We start from the raw sequence: 19,157 nt of genomic DNA, 5'->3' as shown, positions 1-19,157 counted from the left end.
ATCTAGTGGATCTACAAGCTCACAACGTATTGTTGACTTGTAGATTGGCTATTTTTGCTGAAGAGATCTTATGAACAGAATAAAAGGGAGGTGGGAAAGTACTGTATATCTAATGATAATAATAATTTAGACCTATTTGGTCCCGAGGGGGGTAATTCTGTTTTCAGCTTCACCCAGCTGGGTTAAGTGTCTCAACACAATGTCAGGGCTCGAACCTCAGACCCTCTTTTCCACAGGTGGCCTCTCTACCCATTCAGCTATGACCACACCGGTGGGACACCGGTCAACTAAGTATATAGGGTTTAAGAGGTTAAGTGTAATCTATGGCAGATGAGCTTCATTGTACAAGTGTTTGGCTGTGGATTCTGAACTATGAACTTGCAGAAAAACAATCCATGGTGGAAGCCATGGATTGCACCTTCATCGCATCATCCTCAGAGTACACAGTACATTATATCAGAGCACATACAGTACCTTTAAATTGAAAATGACCTCACCTGTTGAAAACCTCTTTCATGGTTCACAACAACCCATGCAAAATGCAAGTGGTGAATATACACAACAATCACAGATGTCAATGAGGGGGCTATGGTTGTGATGGGTGTGTGTGGGTGACCATGGCGCCAATATCTATATTCATGTTATAATACTGCTTTTGGGGGAGTTTAAGTTAAGCAAATACTTTGGAACACTGTTGAACACAACACAAGACAGGCTTGACAGCACTTAACATAGCCAGCAAGGATGTTAAGATCACGATCATAGCTGCTTCTTTCATTTTGTCAAGTGTTTGGGGGTCAATAAATAAATAAAAGCGCAATTGGCAAAGAGGCACCTTGTGGATGTGAGAACACAGGGAAATAAGGGGACTTAGGTGATTGTCCTTTTGGACAACAGTACTGTATTATAATTAGTGGTGTTTGCCAAAGTGCCCCTTCAGGAAACAGAGGAACACAACGGCAAACGGCATGTTAGTGGCAGTGCTTTAACAAGACATTTTGTGGAATAAACAATACAGTAATTCACCTCCTGTGCCTCTTAGCATCTCTTGGGTCACCTTGCTTTCATTCTCAGGTGTAAAAACATTCAATCGTACCTTGAACTTGCCCACCATGCTCCATGTAGAGATTTTTTGTATACAACATTTGAAAACAGACATGATCTGTTTGTTCAGGTTACATTGGAGCATGGCTGCCTGAGTGAACCCAAACAGAGAAATATACTGTACACAGTGACATCTGGGGTGTTCCTTTAAAAGTGTAAAATGAGTGCACACTGCTCTACCAGTCATCCCATCTTTACACTCTCGCTCTATTTTGATTGTCTTAAGTACCAGCTCTTATGCCTTAACTTAAAGGTCTGTCCATATTGTCTCCGACCATCGAACCTTTCGTTGGAAAGGTCTGGTTCAACTACATAATGACGTCACTCGCATCTTCTGAAAAGCATCACCCAGAATTAGAGTTCTGAAAGCTGCACGTCGGAATTCTCAGACGAAAGGTTCAGTGGTCGGAGACAGTATGGACAGGCATTTAAGTTAAGGCATAAGAGCTGGTACTTAAGAGTAAGACAATCAAAATGCAGCCCTCAGAGTCAAGTGGACACTCCGGATTTAACCATGTACAGTATGAGACAGAGAAGGTAAAATAATATATAACACAACAACCTGTAGCACACACACCCACACACACACACACACACACACACACACACACACACACACACACACACACACGCACACACACACACACACACACACACACACAAAAACACCTCTCCTCCAATGAGAGCACACTGTGAAGAGAGGAAGAGGAAGGTGAGGAAGATGAGAGGAAGAAGGACACTAATGGATGGTAAAGGCAAGGTGCAGTGGGTCACCTGCTGTGGTCTCCATGATCAGGGCACGGAGAGGAACGGCTAAAAAACAAATCACAACGCAGGGAGGGAAGGAAGAGAGAGAGAGACAGAGAGAGAGACAGACAGAGAGAGAGAGAGGAAACCCACACCAGAAAAGGTTAGAGAAAAAGAGAGAAAACCTTAACACCCCCACGCCACATCAACTAAATATAATAAAAATTTCGACCCCACTTCCACTTCCATGCACAACAAGACACACTCATAGATATGTGTTATCGCTGATGTGTGTTCAACCGATGAACTAATTCCTCCATTCTTTACTTGGAGGAGAGTATTTTGCATGTACTCCTACGGGCCGGGGCGGCAACTGTCAGTATGGAGTGTTGGGGGCGGGAGGAGTAGGACGAAGACTGTACGTCCTCCTGGTAGGGGCTCCTCACTGGCAGGTGAGTCAGTAGGACGAAACAGCAGTGACAATACAGAAATGTTTGTGTGGGGAGGTATCAATTGGAATAACGACTACTGTACATTTGGGAGAAAAAGGGTGTAAACATAATTGGCTACTCTAAATTAAAAAAAAAAAAAGAACAAAAAAAAGATTGGCAAATCCCTTCCTCGCCATCAAGGCAAGGAGGGTGTTTTGGAGAGATATCTCACTCATGATATCGAAGAGCTGGGTTTATATATACCAGTGGTTCTCAAAGTGGATTCCAGGGACGCTGTGGGTTCCTTTATGGGAGTCTAAATTGCCCCATAGAAGTCTGTAACTCTGACAGTATACAAATGGAACCAAATGGACCCGTCATTTGTATACTGTCAGAGTTAAGGGGAGACCTTGACATGTAAAAAGTTTGAGAAACGCTGTACCTACCCAGAGTGGATGGGGCTGGAGGACAGGGCCACGTTGTCCAGGTTCTCTGTCCCCCAGCTCAGCCGGTACGAGTCCCTCTCATTCTCTCTAGCAAGAGCCGATACCTGTGGCACACAACAAAGAGCGTGGGTCTTTTACATACACACTTCAACATGTTAACGCGCACTGTGAAATCAATGTTTAACGTATCACAAAAATATCGGTATTGGTGCATATCTTGTCCTCAACTTGCCGATATGTAAACCATTTATTATTGACCAAACAATGCATAAAACTATGCTTGGGGTTATTTTGAAATTGCTCTATTTGTATTTTTCTTTCATTTATAGTTATTTATCATTATTAAATTCCCAGTAAAGTTTACAGTTTTAGTGCATACTTTTGCACAATAACCTTTATTGTTAAACTGTAAAATATACTTCCTCCATCACACATTTGTTTGATAACATTTAAGGCATCACTATGTACATTTATTTTGTTCATGTAGAAGAATGACAGCCAATATATCAATTATAACACATATATTGGAATGTCTTACTCCCTCATATACTGTACGTAGGTATGGTGTACTGTACTGTACCTGGTGACTGGCGAGCATCTCCTCCATTATGCCTTCATGTTTAATTGAGTAGTAGTGATGGGGGGGCGTGAACGACCTGTCCGTACTGGGGGAGAGGAGAGGAGAGGATGGTCAGTCTGATAATAATCATCCCAGGGAAGGATATAACAGTGAATGACACATAGAGTAGTGGGTAATTTGTAAGCATAAACATATTGGGGTATTTCTCAATATTATAGGTATTATAGTATAATGATGGATAGAAATTGTATAGGAAAAACTGAATGAAAGCAGAGAAACAGAGTTTCATAACTCTCGAATATAATAGTGTAAATTAACTTGGAGGGTGTAAACATAGATCCTTGAGGGCTCACTTTTATACTAAAAAGTAACACAAAGGATTTTCCTATTTACTAGAAAAGAACCCCTTATTGGAACCATGTTTCCAACCATTAGTTAAATGTAAAATGGATTAATTTGCACCATGGATATGAGCAGGGGTGAACTATCTGAATGTCATTCATGAGTATATTCCTTCTAGCTAGCACACTAAGACTACAGGACTTGTCTGTCTATACAAAGTACTGAGGATTCACACACAGCACGTGGGCCAGGCTCAGCACATACTGTACAGTACCTTTGTATTCCACTTCTGTATGTTGGTGTGACAGGAAAGGCAGAGGGAGATATATGGTGGGGATATGAGTACATGTTGTAAATGGTAAGAATGAAATGTGCATGTGATTGTGTACACACACACACACACACACACACACACACACACACACACACACACACACACACACACACACACACACACACACACACACACACACACACACACACACACACACACACACACACACACACACACCATCCTATATCTCTTAACCCCTCTATTCCCCTTTATAACTGAGGGGTGTGTTTTTGTATTTGACCTGTCGGTGCGCCCCCCTTCCAGGCTGAAGCGGAGGTAGTTCATTCCGTCCAGGTACTGTCCCGGTAGGGAGTCGTCTCCCAGCTCCCTCAGGTCCTCGGCCCTCAGGTACTCCCCTCCGTCCCCTGTCATCGTATCGTCACCTAGAGACGGAGAACATTCCTGACATGAGAACGGGCTCATTTTCAGGTTTCAGTGCTAGCCTGAGCACAGCAACATTCTTACTGTCAGTCTCTTTCACATACACACCGCTGTCATCCTCACCCAGCACGCAATGGTTTGCGGAATTTGTCTGCGCACTGCACTCTATGTCCATGGATAAAAGCTCTACTGCGGCTGTTACCACTATTGTACAGCAGGGGGCAGAAGAATCCCCCGGAATGACTACTGGCTGCAGGCATACAGTACATGGGCCAAAATGCTCAGGTCACTGAGGTCGACTGATGGATTAGGATTGATTGAGCTTGCCTGTTGTAATAGAACCCTTCAGACAGGGATCACGGACACAGTAGAGATGAACAGAGGGCCAACTTCCATTGTAACGTGTATTGGATATGTGTGATATGGTCATGTCATTGAACTGTAAGGTCAAACTTTAAAATGCATCATCAAACTTAAACAACGTGAAATGTAATAATTCTGTACCGGTTTCGTGATTGGTATGAATCACCCACTTTAACGGATGAACTTGAAATCACAGTTGAGGCAGGAGTAGACCTCGTCATTAAATAAAGTGTCAAAATGGCAGCGCCATAGATTTATACATGGCACTATTACACATATCTGGGTCAGTTGGCTATCTGTTTGTTTCCATGCTGTGACACAGATATCAAGGCTCCATCCATCTGATGCATCAGACACACTCAAGCAAATGCTCAAAAATGAGAAATCTAAGTTGGCTTTGCCCCAGGTGTGTGTCAGTAAGCGTACGCTAGGCCAGCAGAATAAGTGAGAACACATACACATACTGTAGTTAGACAGGGATGTTCTGGTGGCAATAGAATACTGGCTCCCTGGTGGGAGGGCAAGGGTTAAAAAGAGGATGAGAGAATGTGAGCTTCACATTGAAAGAAGTTCAGCGTCATTCAGTTTCAATAGTGCTGTCTTGAGTGAAATTTGTTAATCTATTAAAGACAAATCAATGCATTTTGTATCATTTCAGGCACGTCAATCATGAAAAAACCTACCGTAAATCCAGTGGAGGCGCAAGCGTAAATGTGATTCCGGAATGCATCCCATTGTTCAATAAGAAATGCTTGAATTGCTATCATTGACATACTTAGAAAACATAATTCCATGTTCACTGAATGTCATCCCAAAAGACATTTCACAATGAATCATAATTTGCTATGGGGTCTTAGAGGTTTTAATTTTCATGTTTTTTTCCCTCTATGAGGGAGATAACACATATCAGAGCTTTAAATATATTATTCAAATGTTTCCTGTGTTCTTTAGTCCCTTGAGCGTTGTGTTAGAGGGGGGCAAGCTAAGGAAAACAACATGCTGTGTTGACATTTCCGCGTAACATCTTACAGTATCAAAGCGTGATGATGCCGCGAGCAAGAAGAGCATTTCAAATGTGCTCCACTCAAAGACAAATTCCCCTTGGCTTTTTCTCCCGTGATATGTGTATCAACATTGAAATCCAAGCAATGTATTTATGATGTATTTATATCCAAACATAACATCCGTTAGTATTGAATTACGTAACCAAAGGGCCATGACTTTTAAGTTCATTCGCCATGCAAGTCACAGCAGCACCCTTTAGTAGTGTGTTCCACAGTGAACCCTCACACACAGCAGTGCTGTTTTCAATACCTTCTTCCACATCCCGGGAGTCATCATCTGACATTACGTCATCCTCAGTGCGTTTCAACACTGTGGGGACGGACAACATGGTCACTCACTACAAGTGCTAGAACCACAATGTAGACCCTAGGGTACAATGAATCACTAGTCTGGGATCACTTCACTTTTCGGGTTTGTAACCGGTCTGGAGCGGAAACCACAAAACGTCACGTTGTAGTACTCAAGGACTACAATTTGCCGGAAAGATCAAACCGGATTCAGTTTTAACCCAAAATATTCCCCTGCGCTCAAGGACATACTTTTAGGGCCTACCTAATAAACTCCTTGATGCGGAGTAGTTTTGCTTTTGAAAAATTCGTTTGGTATATGCATCTTTTAGTCCAACTTTTAGCGACTGGCAAGACTACACTAGGCTACTGGAGCATTTTAATAGGGATTCGGGAAACAAACGGAGGGAACCAAATCAAAGCGACGCCGCTTCTTCTAGTGGTTTCCGCGCTTTAGGCGGAAACCAAACGGCCTGTTGTGAACGAACACCAGGCTTTTTCTCAGAAAGCCTGGTAGGCGAGGTTAATGAATCACTGTTCCATAACCAGTGGGCCAGGACCCATGCATCAAACCTATTAAGGTTTTTTTTTTATGTTTTAGGTTCAGAATTGTATTACATTTTGGACCAGTTATTATGTCCCGGGATTGGGTTATTGTACATTTCGGGCCTCTACACACTATGGTAGAGTGAATCTATGCAAAAATGTACACTTAAAATGAGTGCCACGCACACTTTGGTCCTCTCAGCAGCTTACGAGTGGGCTGATTGGAGGGTTAAAGCAGGGTAGGTGCTAAGGACCACGCTGATTGAGTCTTAGCCTCTAACTCACTGACATACATAAGGAGTTGTGGAATCTGATACAGTTGGTCTGCTGTAACTGATCCACAGGGTTCACTAATATGTAGACGACATGCCACTAAAAGGTCTCCTTCCATTTTGAGTGCCTTGATGGGGGGCAAAGTTGCTTGGCTCAGGTGTCCACTGTCCACCATCACTTACCCTCCTCGTCAGAGACGTCCAGAACTTCGGTCATGGTCTCTGGTACGTTGAGCTTATGTTTCTCTGTCACCGTCTGTCAAACCAGGACACAACGAGGTTAGTAGTAATCTACCACGATCAAAAGGCCCTTATGTGTTGTGTTGTGCTTCAAATGCAGGCCTTCCACAAAAGTCTAGTCGAAAGGAATTGTTATGCACATCCACACAGTATATTCTGTTATTGGTGCTGAACAAAGTAAGTAAAGGTGTCAAAAGAAAGAAGTCTGCACAACATTTGATCTTAAGACCAAACCTGGTCAAAATGTTTTTGAGCTTTTGCTCAGTTAAAAAAAATCATTTGGAGCATTGAGCTGTTGTGCAGACTTGTTCTTTCTTTTTGTACTTCCACAAAAGTCTGCAATGTCCCCTTGTACATTTCCATTACATCACACTCATTACTACCCCCAGCGACTACTGATGACAATCGATTAATAGAGACAGTGACGTTGCAAGGTGTGTGACGTGCCGTTGTCGTGGTGATTATCTCCTCGGTGACGACCCTCAGAGTGTCCACCACGGAGATGTATCCCAGTCTCCGAGCGATTGCCAGAGCAGTGTTACCGTTCTGCAATGGAACAAAATAAACATTCAAAAACCAGAGCAGTGTTACTGTTCTGCAATAGAACAAAATGAACATTCACAGGCAAAAGGGTGTGAGTGTGTATATAAAAAGATAATGATACATCAAATGTATACGTGTGCAGTGATCATGTGTAGTAGCATACACCCCTTTTCTCCCATGGTCTCTGTGTCCCTATTTTAGGTCTCGCCCCTTAAATATTGCACCTTATGGCCTCGCACTTTATGACTGCCTACAAGCTGTACAAGCTGGATGGCATGTGTTGCTCTATGGAGTTATACTCCTTATTCAATCAGCTTTTAATCTCACAAGCGATGGTCCTCATGCATGGTGATGATTCATATTATGACGTATTTAATAATGTATTTTGTATCTTGGGTTTTAATCTGTATACATACCCTTATGAGTAGTGACATATCTGATGTATTTCCACTGTGTAAGACAATCGATTACATGTCACTTAACTCTGTTATGATGTCTCTGACCATCTTGACTCATTTGGTCACGTCAATTAGCTGTTATGCATTCCATGTGATCATGTTGATTGTTTTCTGGGTTGTATAAGATTGGTGTTCCTCTTGGTTCACTTCAGTCTGAGGAAGAGCTTTGTGCTCAAAACGCTACAGAGGTATTTGGTGCAATAAAGCTTCTGTCGCATTGGAGCCCTCAGTGTGCGAGCGTTTATTTATTATTTCTCATTTCTACACTAGTCGTCGCTCAGCACCTTCCCAAATTTAGGTTAGGGATGTGAATGACTGCTCTCTCTTTTCATGTGTACAGTAGTTAAGTAGCTGGCCATTGTTTTGTCCCCGAACTGACCAAGATGGGAAGGTGTGAATTATCAACCATAGGTTATGTCCAAGGCAAATTCCTGTGTGTGTGCACACATGCGTGCGTGCGTGCGTTCGTGTGTGGCGTCCCCACTCACCACAGTGATAGCGTTGGGCTTGGCACCATGCTGTAGCAGCACGTTGATGATGTGCGTGTTTCCTTGCTGTGCGGCCTGGTGGAGGGGTGTGTATCCACTCTGGGAAAGATCCATGATATCGATGGTTAACACAACGTCTCTCTCTCTCTCAGCTTTCCTACTGTCTTGTTTAACCCTACACAGCCTACTGTCTGTCTCAGTATAGGTAGCTTTTCTACCGTCTAGTTTCCCCTACACGACCTACTGTCTTGTCCTAGTATAGGAGGACTACTAAGGAGGGCAGACCACTCCCATACAATATATCGTCACTGTCGGGCAGAAACCTCGTATCTCCAAGTTTCAGGTTTTTTCGCAAAGTAAAGCCCTGCTTCATCATTCAAGGCTGTCGCACAAAAGTAGTGAAAACAGCAGATCTGTTTTCACTAGTTTAAATCATTTTTAAAATGGTAAATACAAAACGAATGGTTTTGGACATACAAGGTTTCCACCCGACAACGACGATATACAATGTTGATCTACTGTACAGTATATAGATATATGTTGTAATAAAACGGCTGCCATAGACTAGCGATTCAACAAAGCCATGCTCTGTCTCTGTGTCATCACAGCAATGCGAGAGTAATTGAATAATGCTCACTCATGAGTAGTGCGTAAATAAGAACACTTGAAAGCCATCTTAATACAGTACATATGAGTTATATTCAACATGTGGGTTAGGGTTAGGGTTATATTCAATTGTCACTCATATCCAAAGTAACTGTAATATAAGATTACAAAGCGCAATCTTTGACTCTGAGATCAGCTGTTATGCCCAACCACACTGGTGGTGACATGTTTAGTCAGAGGAAGACATTGGACTGAGGTGTTTTAGCCCATTCAGGCCGGGAACACATTTTGCTGTTTGGGAGGGGCTTACAGTACATGTACAGTATGTAGCAACATATTTGTTTTGTAGGCTAATTTCTGATTTAGCCCTATTCTATAGGTTAGGCCTAAATGGGTTAGTACTGGTATACAGTACATAACTGTAGTGTTAGTGTTTTAGTACCAGTACGTCAATACTGTATGGTTTTGCACCAGGATGTCACCATACCTTGGTCTTGGCGTTGACACTTGCTCCATTCTGCAGCAGGAAGTTGACCATCTTGGCGTTACCGTAGTGACACGCTACGATGAGAGGAGTGTAACCCAACTGGGAAATGACAGTTATTCATGATTAGAAAAGCAACTACTGTAAATATATACAGTATAATACCATAATACACAGTAAAATAATGTGAGGAACATTACCAACATTAATAAACCTAAATTGTAATGATTAGTGAAGACGAGGAATGTAATGTATGTATAGGACAAAGTCAGGGCAGTCCATACTTTAGTCTGCTGGTCCAGGTTGGCACCGTGTTTGGCCAGGATCTCGGCCACGCCTACTTTATCTTCCTGGGCCGCCAGGTGGAGAGACGTCAGTCCACTCTGTACACAAGGACAACAACGCATCATCAATGCCTCTGCAATATCATGAGACTGTTTCTAAACTTCTCTTAGATGACATGCCAATCAGTCAATCTCGGGAGCCAGATTCAAGCCCTTGACATCATGATTAGGTCTGTACCATACTTTCTACATTTAAAGCACTAACTGTTTGAAGATAAAGGATGACCACTGACTGTGGCACTTTAATTGTAATACATAACATACATTTTTACAAACTGCCATATCACTAATCAAGTAATCATGTTTAATAGATTGCTTAATAGATTTAATCATGTTGGGGCAGCAGTGGCTCAGGGCTAGAGTGGCCGGTAGAGCAGACAGATGGGAACCACAAGGTTCCCAGTTCGATCCCGGGCTCCCCCAGAGTTAAAGTGTCAAAGTGTCCTTGAGCAAGACGCTGAACCCCTAATTGCTCCCAATGTGCAGGTTGGTGCCTTGATGCAATTTAATAGACAGCTAGAATGAACCGTTGACTTTGAGAATATAAAAAAAGGAAGTGTGATTTGATTACATGATGTAATTACATTATTTCATTATTATAATTTAACTGCATGTAACTATCTTAGATGGGATAATGCTTGTATGAGTTGTTTTTCTCTTTGGTGAGGTGAAAATGACTAGTTCTCTAGTTTCACCCATCCCTGTGCTAGAGGTAGAGGATGTCTAAAGAGGCATACAGGTATAAATCTACCATTTGTGCTGCATAGGGCAGCAGATGAAGCCTGACAGCCGGTAAATTGGAGTTGCGTTTGATTGAAGGATTTGTTCTGGCATTCAGGGCCAGACGTGTCATGACTGCAGGGACATGCTGGGCCCCTGATTCACCCCGGGAAAAAGAGTTGGAGAGGCCCTCATTGCGCGCTATAGCGCTGCTGCTACTCAAAGATTTGCCATTTCAGATCATGACAAGTGACAAGCCAGTGGGCCAATTACATGAGTTATATTTCGTCGTTGTCGGGTGGAAACCGTGTACGTCCAAAACCGTTTATTTTGTATTCATCATTTTAAAAATGATTTAAACTAGTGAAAACAGCCGATCTACAAGCACACAACGCCTCGCACCGCGAGGCGTTGTGTGCTTGTAGATCTGCTGTTTTCACTACTTTTGTGCAAACAGTTTAATCTTTACTTTTGCGCAAACAGTTTAATTTTTTCCTAATGGCCGGCCTGGACCGGCCGGGAATTAACCGGACCGCTTGGGAGTTGTCCCGCTTTTCCCAATGGCCAGCACGTCCCTGCATGACTGTCCTCCCCTGCTCTGCTCTCTACTCCACTGAAAAGAACAGAACAGAAGCAGAATGTATCGACGTTCATCTGGTTTCAGTCTTAGTTGTACAGATACGTCCATTCAAACCTTTCAGGTCGAGACCCAAAAGAGAGATTTAGAGGTTTGCCCGGGGCCCAAACTTGTGAAAATACTGTAGCACTTTCTGTGTGGAGTTTGCATGTTCTCCCCGTGTCTCCTAGGGTTGATACCCTCACAAAAACATGCAGTAATCCTGGTCTCAATAATGCCTCCCCCTGGCCAGCCGGGGCGCCTGATGGAGGGGAAAGGAACTGGTTGGAATAACGTGTTCCTTCCACGCGCTACGTCCATCCCGGGGAAATCCCCCCTGTCAGGTGAAAAGAAACAACTTGGACTACACATGCATTGAAGGAAGCATGAGGTCAGTCCGTTGTCTCCCCAGGCGCGGCAGAGGGAGAGCAGAGCCCAGGATTACATAGGCAATTGGCACTGGGTGAAAATGGGTTGCAAAATCGTGGGATAAAAATTAAAAGAGTAAAAATATATATATATATATATATATATATATATATATATATATATATATATATATATATATATATATATATATATATACGGTAGCAGATCTATGCGTTGTGAGCTTGTAGATTGTCTATTTTCACTACTTATTATTTGTTATTTATGGAATTTCTTAGATTTGTTTGTTTGTTTTAAAATGTAAAAAGTATATTTTATTATTATTAAAAAAAGAAAATATACAGTATATATATTTTTTTAAGTGTAGGAAAGGAAAATGGGATTTGTACTCGAGTAGACACCCTGTCACAGGCGTTTTTATGGCACGATAACATCAGAAGCGGGTGGTCACTAATCCCTTGCCATAGACAGGCTTCCAAAAAGACTGTGAATAGTTCCAGTGAATAGGCAAACATGCAACCATTAGCCATACATTTCTGATATTCCAATATTATAGATCACCATTATTGTGCTACTGGCAAAAACCACAATTGCCACATGTGTTACGAGTTGAGGTCCTACTGGCCCTTTGGTGAAAACGTAATTCTTTTTAAAATAACACCACTTTCATGTTGCACTGGATCCTTCTGAGGTTGCAGATGATATCAGACACTATATAATAATGTTATCAGGCTTTATGATCTTATCAAGATGAACAGAGTTGCCAGTTTGAGGGTCGGTGCTGCTAGTGGTCATATATACTGTACGGATGGGTACATAATCATAAATCTGTCTAAAAAAAGGCAGGGCTGGCCTGGCCCCATTACATACTAAATTGCATCTGTGGTTTTCAAAGTGGGGTTCGGGATCCCCAGCGGTCCTTAAGAAAAGGAGAGCTGTTTAAAAGCAACGATGAGTGACCATACAAGGTTGTATAGTTCACCACTATGAATCTAAAAAACTACATTATACAATTATAAAAAGTATTCAATTTAACCATAATAACAATAGGCATACCTACGTTTGGCAAAAATAAAAGCTCTAAAAGCTCACAACCTGAGCTTGTAAATAAGCTATTTTCAAAGAGAGATTTGGTGTAGAGGGGAAAAAAGGAGGCCATCAAGTATAGACCCCTGGTGAACTCCAGTCAATAAAGTATATAGGATTTAAGTGGTCGATTAAATTTTTCCTTTGGAAAAAACAAACAAAAATTTTAATTGAGCCTGATGAAATCCAATTTTTGGGCGGACATAAGAAGAGTGTGTGGGTACTAGTTAGGGCATTCACGAATAGTGATTTTTAGTATTCGAAATATTTGACCTCAAAGTATTCGAATAGTCGAATATTCGACAGGACTGGCCAAACTGTCAAATATTAAGTAAGCAAGAGGCGAACATTGTGAAAATAGCCGATCTACATGCTCACAACGCCTCGCAACGCGAGGCGTTGTGAGCATGTAGATCGGCTATTTTCACAATATTTATCTGTGGAACCGAGTCACATTAAATGTAATACCTACAATTCCAAGTGCTTGTCAGGGTGGGGGTCCCCAGTTCAAATATCTCTATTTTGGAGGTCACTGCCTAAAAAGGGATGAGAACCCCTGGTAGAGCATTAACAAATTCATCCACCAGGGGCATTGACAGCACATTCTTATGACTTCCTATCTAGCCAAGTTTTATAAACTATATATTTAAAAAAAAAAACGTCTTTGGTGAACAACGTTGAATAGTGACTTTGATATTCGAATATTCGAATATTTGGTGAATACCCTAGTACTAGTGGTGGTCCTATAGAGTCAGTACCTTGGTGGGGATGTTGACCTGGGCCTCCTTGTCCAGCAGCAGCGCGGCCACGTCTGCGTGTCCCTCCTGGGAGGCCAGGTGCAGAGGGGTGACACTCTGCTTGGTGAGGATGTTGGTCTCTGCCCCGTACTGCAGCAGCACCGTGGCGATGTCCATCTGGTTCTTCTTGGCCGCGATGTGGAGAGGAGTGTAGCCGTTCTGGTGACAGCCACACAGGGGAGAGAGGTGTCATTGTTATGTACAGTACATGGAGATGACAGGGTTGTGTGTGTTGTAGATAATATCGTCGTTGTCGGGTGGAAACCTTTATGTCCAAAACGTTCCCTTTTTTGTTGCTTTTAAAACCGAAATCTACAAGCACACAACACCTTGCATCGCGAGGCTTTGTGTGCTTATAGATCTGCTATTTTCACTAGTTTTGTGCGACAGTCTTGTATGACGAAGCAGGGCTTTACTTTACGAAAAATTTAACAAATTTGAAACTTGGAGATATGAGGTTTCTGCCCGACAGTGGCAATATACAAATGCATCCAGGCAGGTTTAATTTGATCCCCCATTATGTTAATTCATTTGTATGGCTGATGGGATATGTTTTATCAGTGCTTCTGGTTAGACTGAATTAAATAGCCTACTGCACATGCATTTCCTTTCTGATATGTTTGACGTTTATGACTGTTGATATCACAATTTAATAAAAAATATATATATGTAATCTTGTTAACCACCCTATTTTTGTAAATTTGTCAAGACTAAAAAACTAATCATAATAATCCATGCACAGTGCACACATGCACATATACACAAACAAACACACACACACACACACACACACACACACACACACACACACACACACACACACACACACACACACACACACACACACACACACACACACACACACACACACACACACACACACTGTACAGATACACCAACTCATATCTACACATCTTCTGTGTGTACATCCACACGGCTATGCCGAGGCCCTCCTCTCTGCAGAACAATGATAGGAGGAGGGGGGACCATGCAGTCTACCGGGGGCCACTCCGAGGGTCTCACCTTGGCCATGGCGTGGGGGGACGCTCCTTTCTCCAAAAGCAGGAGCGCCACCTTCTGGTTATCATAATGCGCAGCGACATGGAGCGGGGTGAGACCGTTCTGTAAGGTAGGGATGGTCAGCGCACACACACAGATTAACCAGCGTTTAGTTTAGCAAGCTGCTGTTACGGCTAGTCTACATAAACACACACATACAGTAACATAACATGGTTTATAGGACTGGTTAAGGGGGGATTGCGCTGCAGGTTAAGATTATTTAGAGTTATATTAGTGAGCAGCAAGAACGACAACGGCGGATGGGAGGGTCCTTGTTATGAAGAACAGAAGGACATAATTCAAAGAGAAGAAAGTATTTGTTTTTATTTGGAGAAACCAATGTGTTTTGTTATTAGGGGTGTAACGATATAGTAACTGAATCGAAAAATCGTTTTTATTTTGCAATGATCTACTATATATCGATATGCAAAAGCAAATATCGAATCCATGTATCGTATCGTCAACCATGTATCGTGATCAAATTGTTGTTAAAATGTATCGTTACATCCCTATTTGTTATCTATTCTTTCCTAGAACAAAGGAATGAATAGCCGTTAATCCAAACGAAGGCTGATTGGAATCAAACTATGCTTACCGATGCTGTGGCTGTCAACATAGCCTCAATACAAAAAATAGCAACACAGGTTTTACATTTTAGACTAGAGATGTACTTTCACATTACATTTCGGCTGTACCCTACCCCTGCATGTGTTTTATTATCCTGTTATCCTGTTATGTGTCTGAGTTGCACATTTTGCGATGCATACCTTGCCAGCAGAATCAGGGGGAGCCTGACGTTGTAGCAGAAGTTTGGCCACATCCAGGCTTCCGTACTTAGCGGCCACGTGCAAGGGAGTAAACCCTTTCTGTGGAGACAAGCGTGGTGGAATGATGAACAACATTCATACGTCGCGATCATGAAATAGTACTTGACGAATAATTGTCATACAAAAAAGATTGGCCTTAACGATTTGTAGGCATTAAACATTGGAAAATGTTTAAAAATGTATGAACCTTTTTCAACAATTGAAAGGATTATTTGCAATTATCTCAATTGTGATCAGACGACAGGCCTATACAATGTGATCAGTCTTCAGTCAGGTCTTGCTGAAGGCAAACCTGTATTGTCTTGTGTGTTGGGCTCACATTACATTGTGACACAATGTGAGCTTGTAGATTGAAAACCTTCAAAGATGACAACTTTGCTGTGGTTTACAAAATCATATGATATTGGTTTATTACAATCAGATAAAATGATACTGTTTTTGTTGTTGCTGTTTTTTTTTTAGCTGACTGTAAATCACCCCACATCCAATACAAATGCTTCAAATTCACCACACAATCTCACACTACATCCAGCAGAGGGCAATATTTATCCATTATGGAACATCCAGCAAGCCCTGGTCTGATAGGCTGCCTGTGTCTGACAGCAGTCACGTGACCACTGTGTTATGAACCAGCCCATGCCCAAACCCTCCTTTGTTTGTCCTTTGGAAATATAACTGATGTCATGTCTAAACTGAAAATGAACCAGTCGTCTTACTGGCATGGGAGGAGGGGATGGGGGCAGAAAGAAGGCATAGAAGACCATTAAGTGAAGAAACATTACATAACAATGTGACAAACAAGGACAGATTGACTGAGAGATAATCTCAAACGATAACTGGTCACGCTAAAAGGTTGGGCTCAGGGTGGGATCAGATTGTTATTCAAACTGAAACAGCACGTCAGGTCTCTGAGGCTTGGAACACAGCCACACCCTTTCTCCCAGAAGACATGGGAGGGAGGGAGAGACAGAGAGAGAGAGGGGGGACGGAGGGAGGGAGTTAAAATCGTATCCATCGTAGGTAAAAGGCTACAATGGAATATAAATTAAGCTCAGGAAAACTCACGTCACCAGGGAGATGAGCAATGAGCATGAGAGATGAAACGTGGAGAGATGATAGAGGGAGAAATGAAAGAGAGAGACAAACAGAGCTTGGACAGATGGTGCTATTTTGACTGCAGCGTTCCAGGACTGTGTGTGTGAATAAATTAAGCAATAATCTTTCCTGCTGGACGCACTTTAAGGGTCCTTGACTACATCTCCAGTGTCCTCAGCGTCTTGCTGTAAGCACCTCTCTGGTGACGATGACGTCAATAAATTAAAATCGTGCGACATCGTAAATCATTCATCACAACTAGGTCAAACTGAACACTGGAGTCTACTTCCTATTGGACTGTGTGTCATTCTAACACACAGTATGAATGAATTGATGCCTTCATAAAGAGTGAATATATTGTCTTGTGGTATTAACAAGGATGCTGAATAGTGAGGATGGAGTAGAGCAGCAATGATTTACAACAAAGGTCCTGAGCTGGGAATTGAACGGAGGATGTTTGACATAAGTGATAAATGGTGCATTGTGCTCAACTCACTAAACGAGTCAGAGAGGCTCTGAACTGATTTGAACTGGCTGTCCCTCCTCTGTGAACCTGTTTCTATATCTGGGTCTTGACACTTTGACAGAGAAACATTTAGACATGCTTCAGCAATGAGCAAAGGAATCCCAAACAACAATATGCAAACTAGCAAAGTACATGCATATACATCTAGACATGGCTGTTGGTTTTTCACATTATGTCTGTTTGAAATACAGTGGTATGTCGTCGCTGTTGGGAAGAAACATTATCTCCATTTCATCTTTTAATTATTTTCAAAATGAATTCCCTTTTTTATAGTATAAAAATGTATAAAATGTACAGTGTAGTGCAAAAGTAAAGTAAAAAAAAGTTAGTTAACTACCGATAAGTTTGGCTAATTCACCTATTTGTGAAACATTTTGAAAAACCTCAACCTTAGAATTTTCAGTGGATTTTTTTTTATAAATATTGAACCAATGGAAAGTAATAACAAGAGTTTATGACAAAATACTACATTGGATCACAGGTTCTTCTTTCCAAAGTAACTGCTTGGATGTAGTTACAAGGTAACTTGTGATGACATATGGCAGTGGTTCTCAAAGTGGTTTTCATCGACTCTCTAGGATCCTTTATGGGGGTCTAAACTGACCCTTCCGGGTCCATTTGGTTCCACTGTGACTACACAGTCAAAGTTAATATATTATACAGTACATCTATGTGTGACTGATGTCTTTTGTCCAGCCTACCTTGGTGGCCAGTGAGTGCGAGGCCCCCGCCTCCAGCAGCACGGAGGCCGTCTCCTCCTGCCCCTCGCGGGCGGAGATGTGCAGCGGGGTGTAGCCGTTGTTGGTGGAGGCGTCGGGGTGGGCCATGTGCTGCAGAAGCAGCTGCACGATCTCCGTCTTCCCCAGGCGGGACGCGATGTGCAGCGGAGTCTGGTCCTCCTGGACGGAGCATGGGGGCAGGGGAGGACAAAAGCGATCATAAGCAAAAGCATCAACACTGCAATGTGGAAATACTCTGTTGGTAAAAGTCCGAAATAAAAAATGTACTTGAGTTAAAGTACAAAAGTATTGGCATCAAAATGCACTTGAAGTACTAAAGGTAAAAAGTACTCTGCAGAACATTGTTTCACATGTTTTCGAAAATGGCAGATCGGCTACTTTCAAATGGCCAAAATGGATAGGGAAGTGGTTACTCTATGTTTTGTGTGCGTGTGTGTTCAGTCTCACCCTGGCCCTGGCGTCCACGATGGCACCGTTCCTCAGCAGACATCTGACCACCTCTACCTGACCTGCCCTGGCTGCCATGTGCAAGGCCGTCTCCCCACGCTGTAACACACGCACACGCACGCGCACGCACACACACACACACACACACACACACACACACACACACACACACACACACACACACACAGTATCAAAGGGAAGAATCACTAATCATATTGTATTTCCCCATAGTCAGTGCTGAGTGTCACACTTGACTCACAAGTGTATGATTCATTAAGTCAGCATAAACCCAAAATCACACACACATGCACAGTCGTACGCACGCACGTACGTACGCACGCACGCACGCACGCAAGCAAGCACGCACGCACGCACACCTCTCTCTCTCTGTCTCCCTCTGTCTTTGATCTCTGATCTGTGGATTACTCACAATGTTGCTGACATCAGGCGAGGCTCCGTTCTGCAGCAGCAGCAGAACAATGTTGAGGTGACCCATGAAGGCTGCTACGTGGATGGGAGTCAGTCCAGACTGGAGGGGGGTAAGGGAAGGAGAGGTGGAGGGATATTAATAGTTTCAGGCATCTTGTTCACACTGTGGAATCATACAGGGTCCCCCAGGGATCTATACTCGTAGGTCAGGTATTTTTCTTACCTCTACACTAAATCTCCTCTGCAAACATAGCCGATATACAAGCTCAGCTCATCTACAATCTTTTAGATCTACTATTTTTTGCAGAATGTTCACCCCAAAATATGGACGCTAGGGTAAAAGTGGTTAACAGGTTTTGTTGTTTTA

At 42.5% G+C, this 19,157-nt stretch overlaps 1 protein-coding gene across 1 annotated transcript in view; it reads right to left on the bottom strand.

Annotated features, from left to right (window-relative positions):
• LOC308298695 (ankyrin-2-like) overlaps positions 1 to 19,157 on the bottom strand; it is a gene marked incomplete at its 5' end in the record, with an annotated part of 127,336 nt that overhangs the window by 35,101 nt on the left and 73,078 nt on the right. Inside the window, 16 exon segments of the mRNA XM_080742340.1 lie at positions 1,879 to 1,917; positions 2,729 to 2,832; positions 3,309 to 3,393; positions 4,226 to 4,402; positions 4,404 to 4,422; positions 7,082 to 7,154; positions 7,559 to 7,684; positions 8,628 to 8,726; positions 9,721 to 9,819; positions 10,002 to 10,100; positions 13,629 to 13,826; positions 14,691 to 14,789; positions 15,494 to 15,592; positions 17,876 to 18,073; positions 18,362 to 18,460; positions 18,792 to 18,890. Coding sequence (XP_080598466.1) covers positions 1,879 to 1,917; positions 2,729 to 2,832; positions 3,309 to 3,393; positions 4,226 to 4,402; positions 4,404 to 4,422; positions 7,082 to 7,154; positions 7,559 to 7,684; positions 8,628 to 8,726; positions 9,721 to 9,819; positions 10,002 to 10,100; positions 13,629 to 13,826; positions 14,691 to 14,789; positions 15,494 to 15,592; positions 17,876 to 18,073; positions 18,362 to 18,460; positions 18,792 to 18,890 — 1,712 coding nt within the window.

This window comes from Nannobrachium achirus (genome assembly GCF_963921795.1).
Source record: "Nannobrachium achirus genome assembly, chromosome: 14".
NCBI classification, from domain to species: Eukaryota; Metazoa; Chordata; class Actinopteri; order Myctophiformes; family Myctophidae; genus Nannobrachium; species Nannobrachium achirus.
Note: the sequence above shows the minus strand (reverse complement) of the source record. Positions and strands in the feature narration are given on the sequence as shown.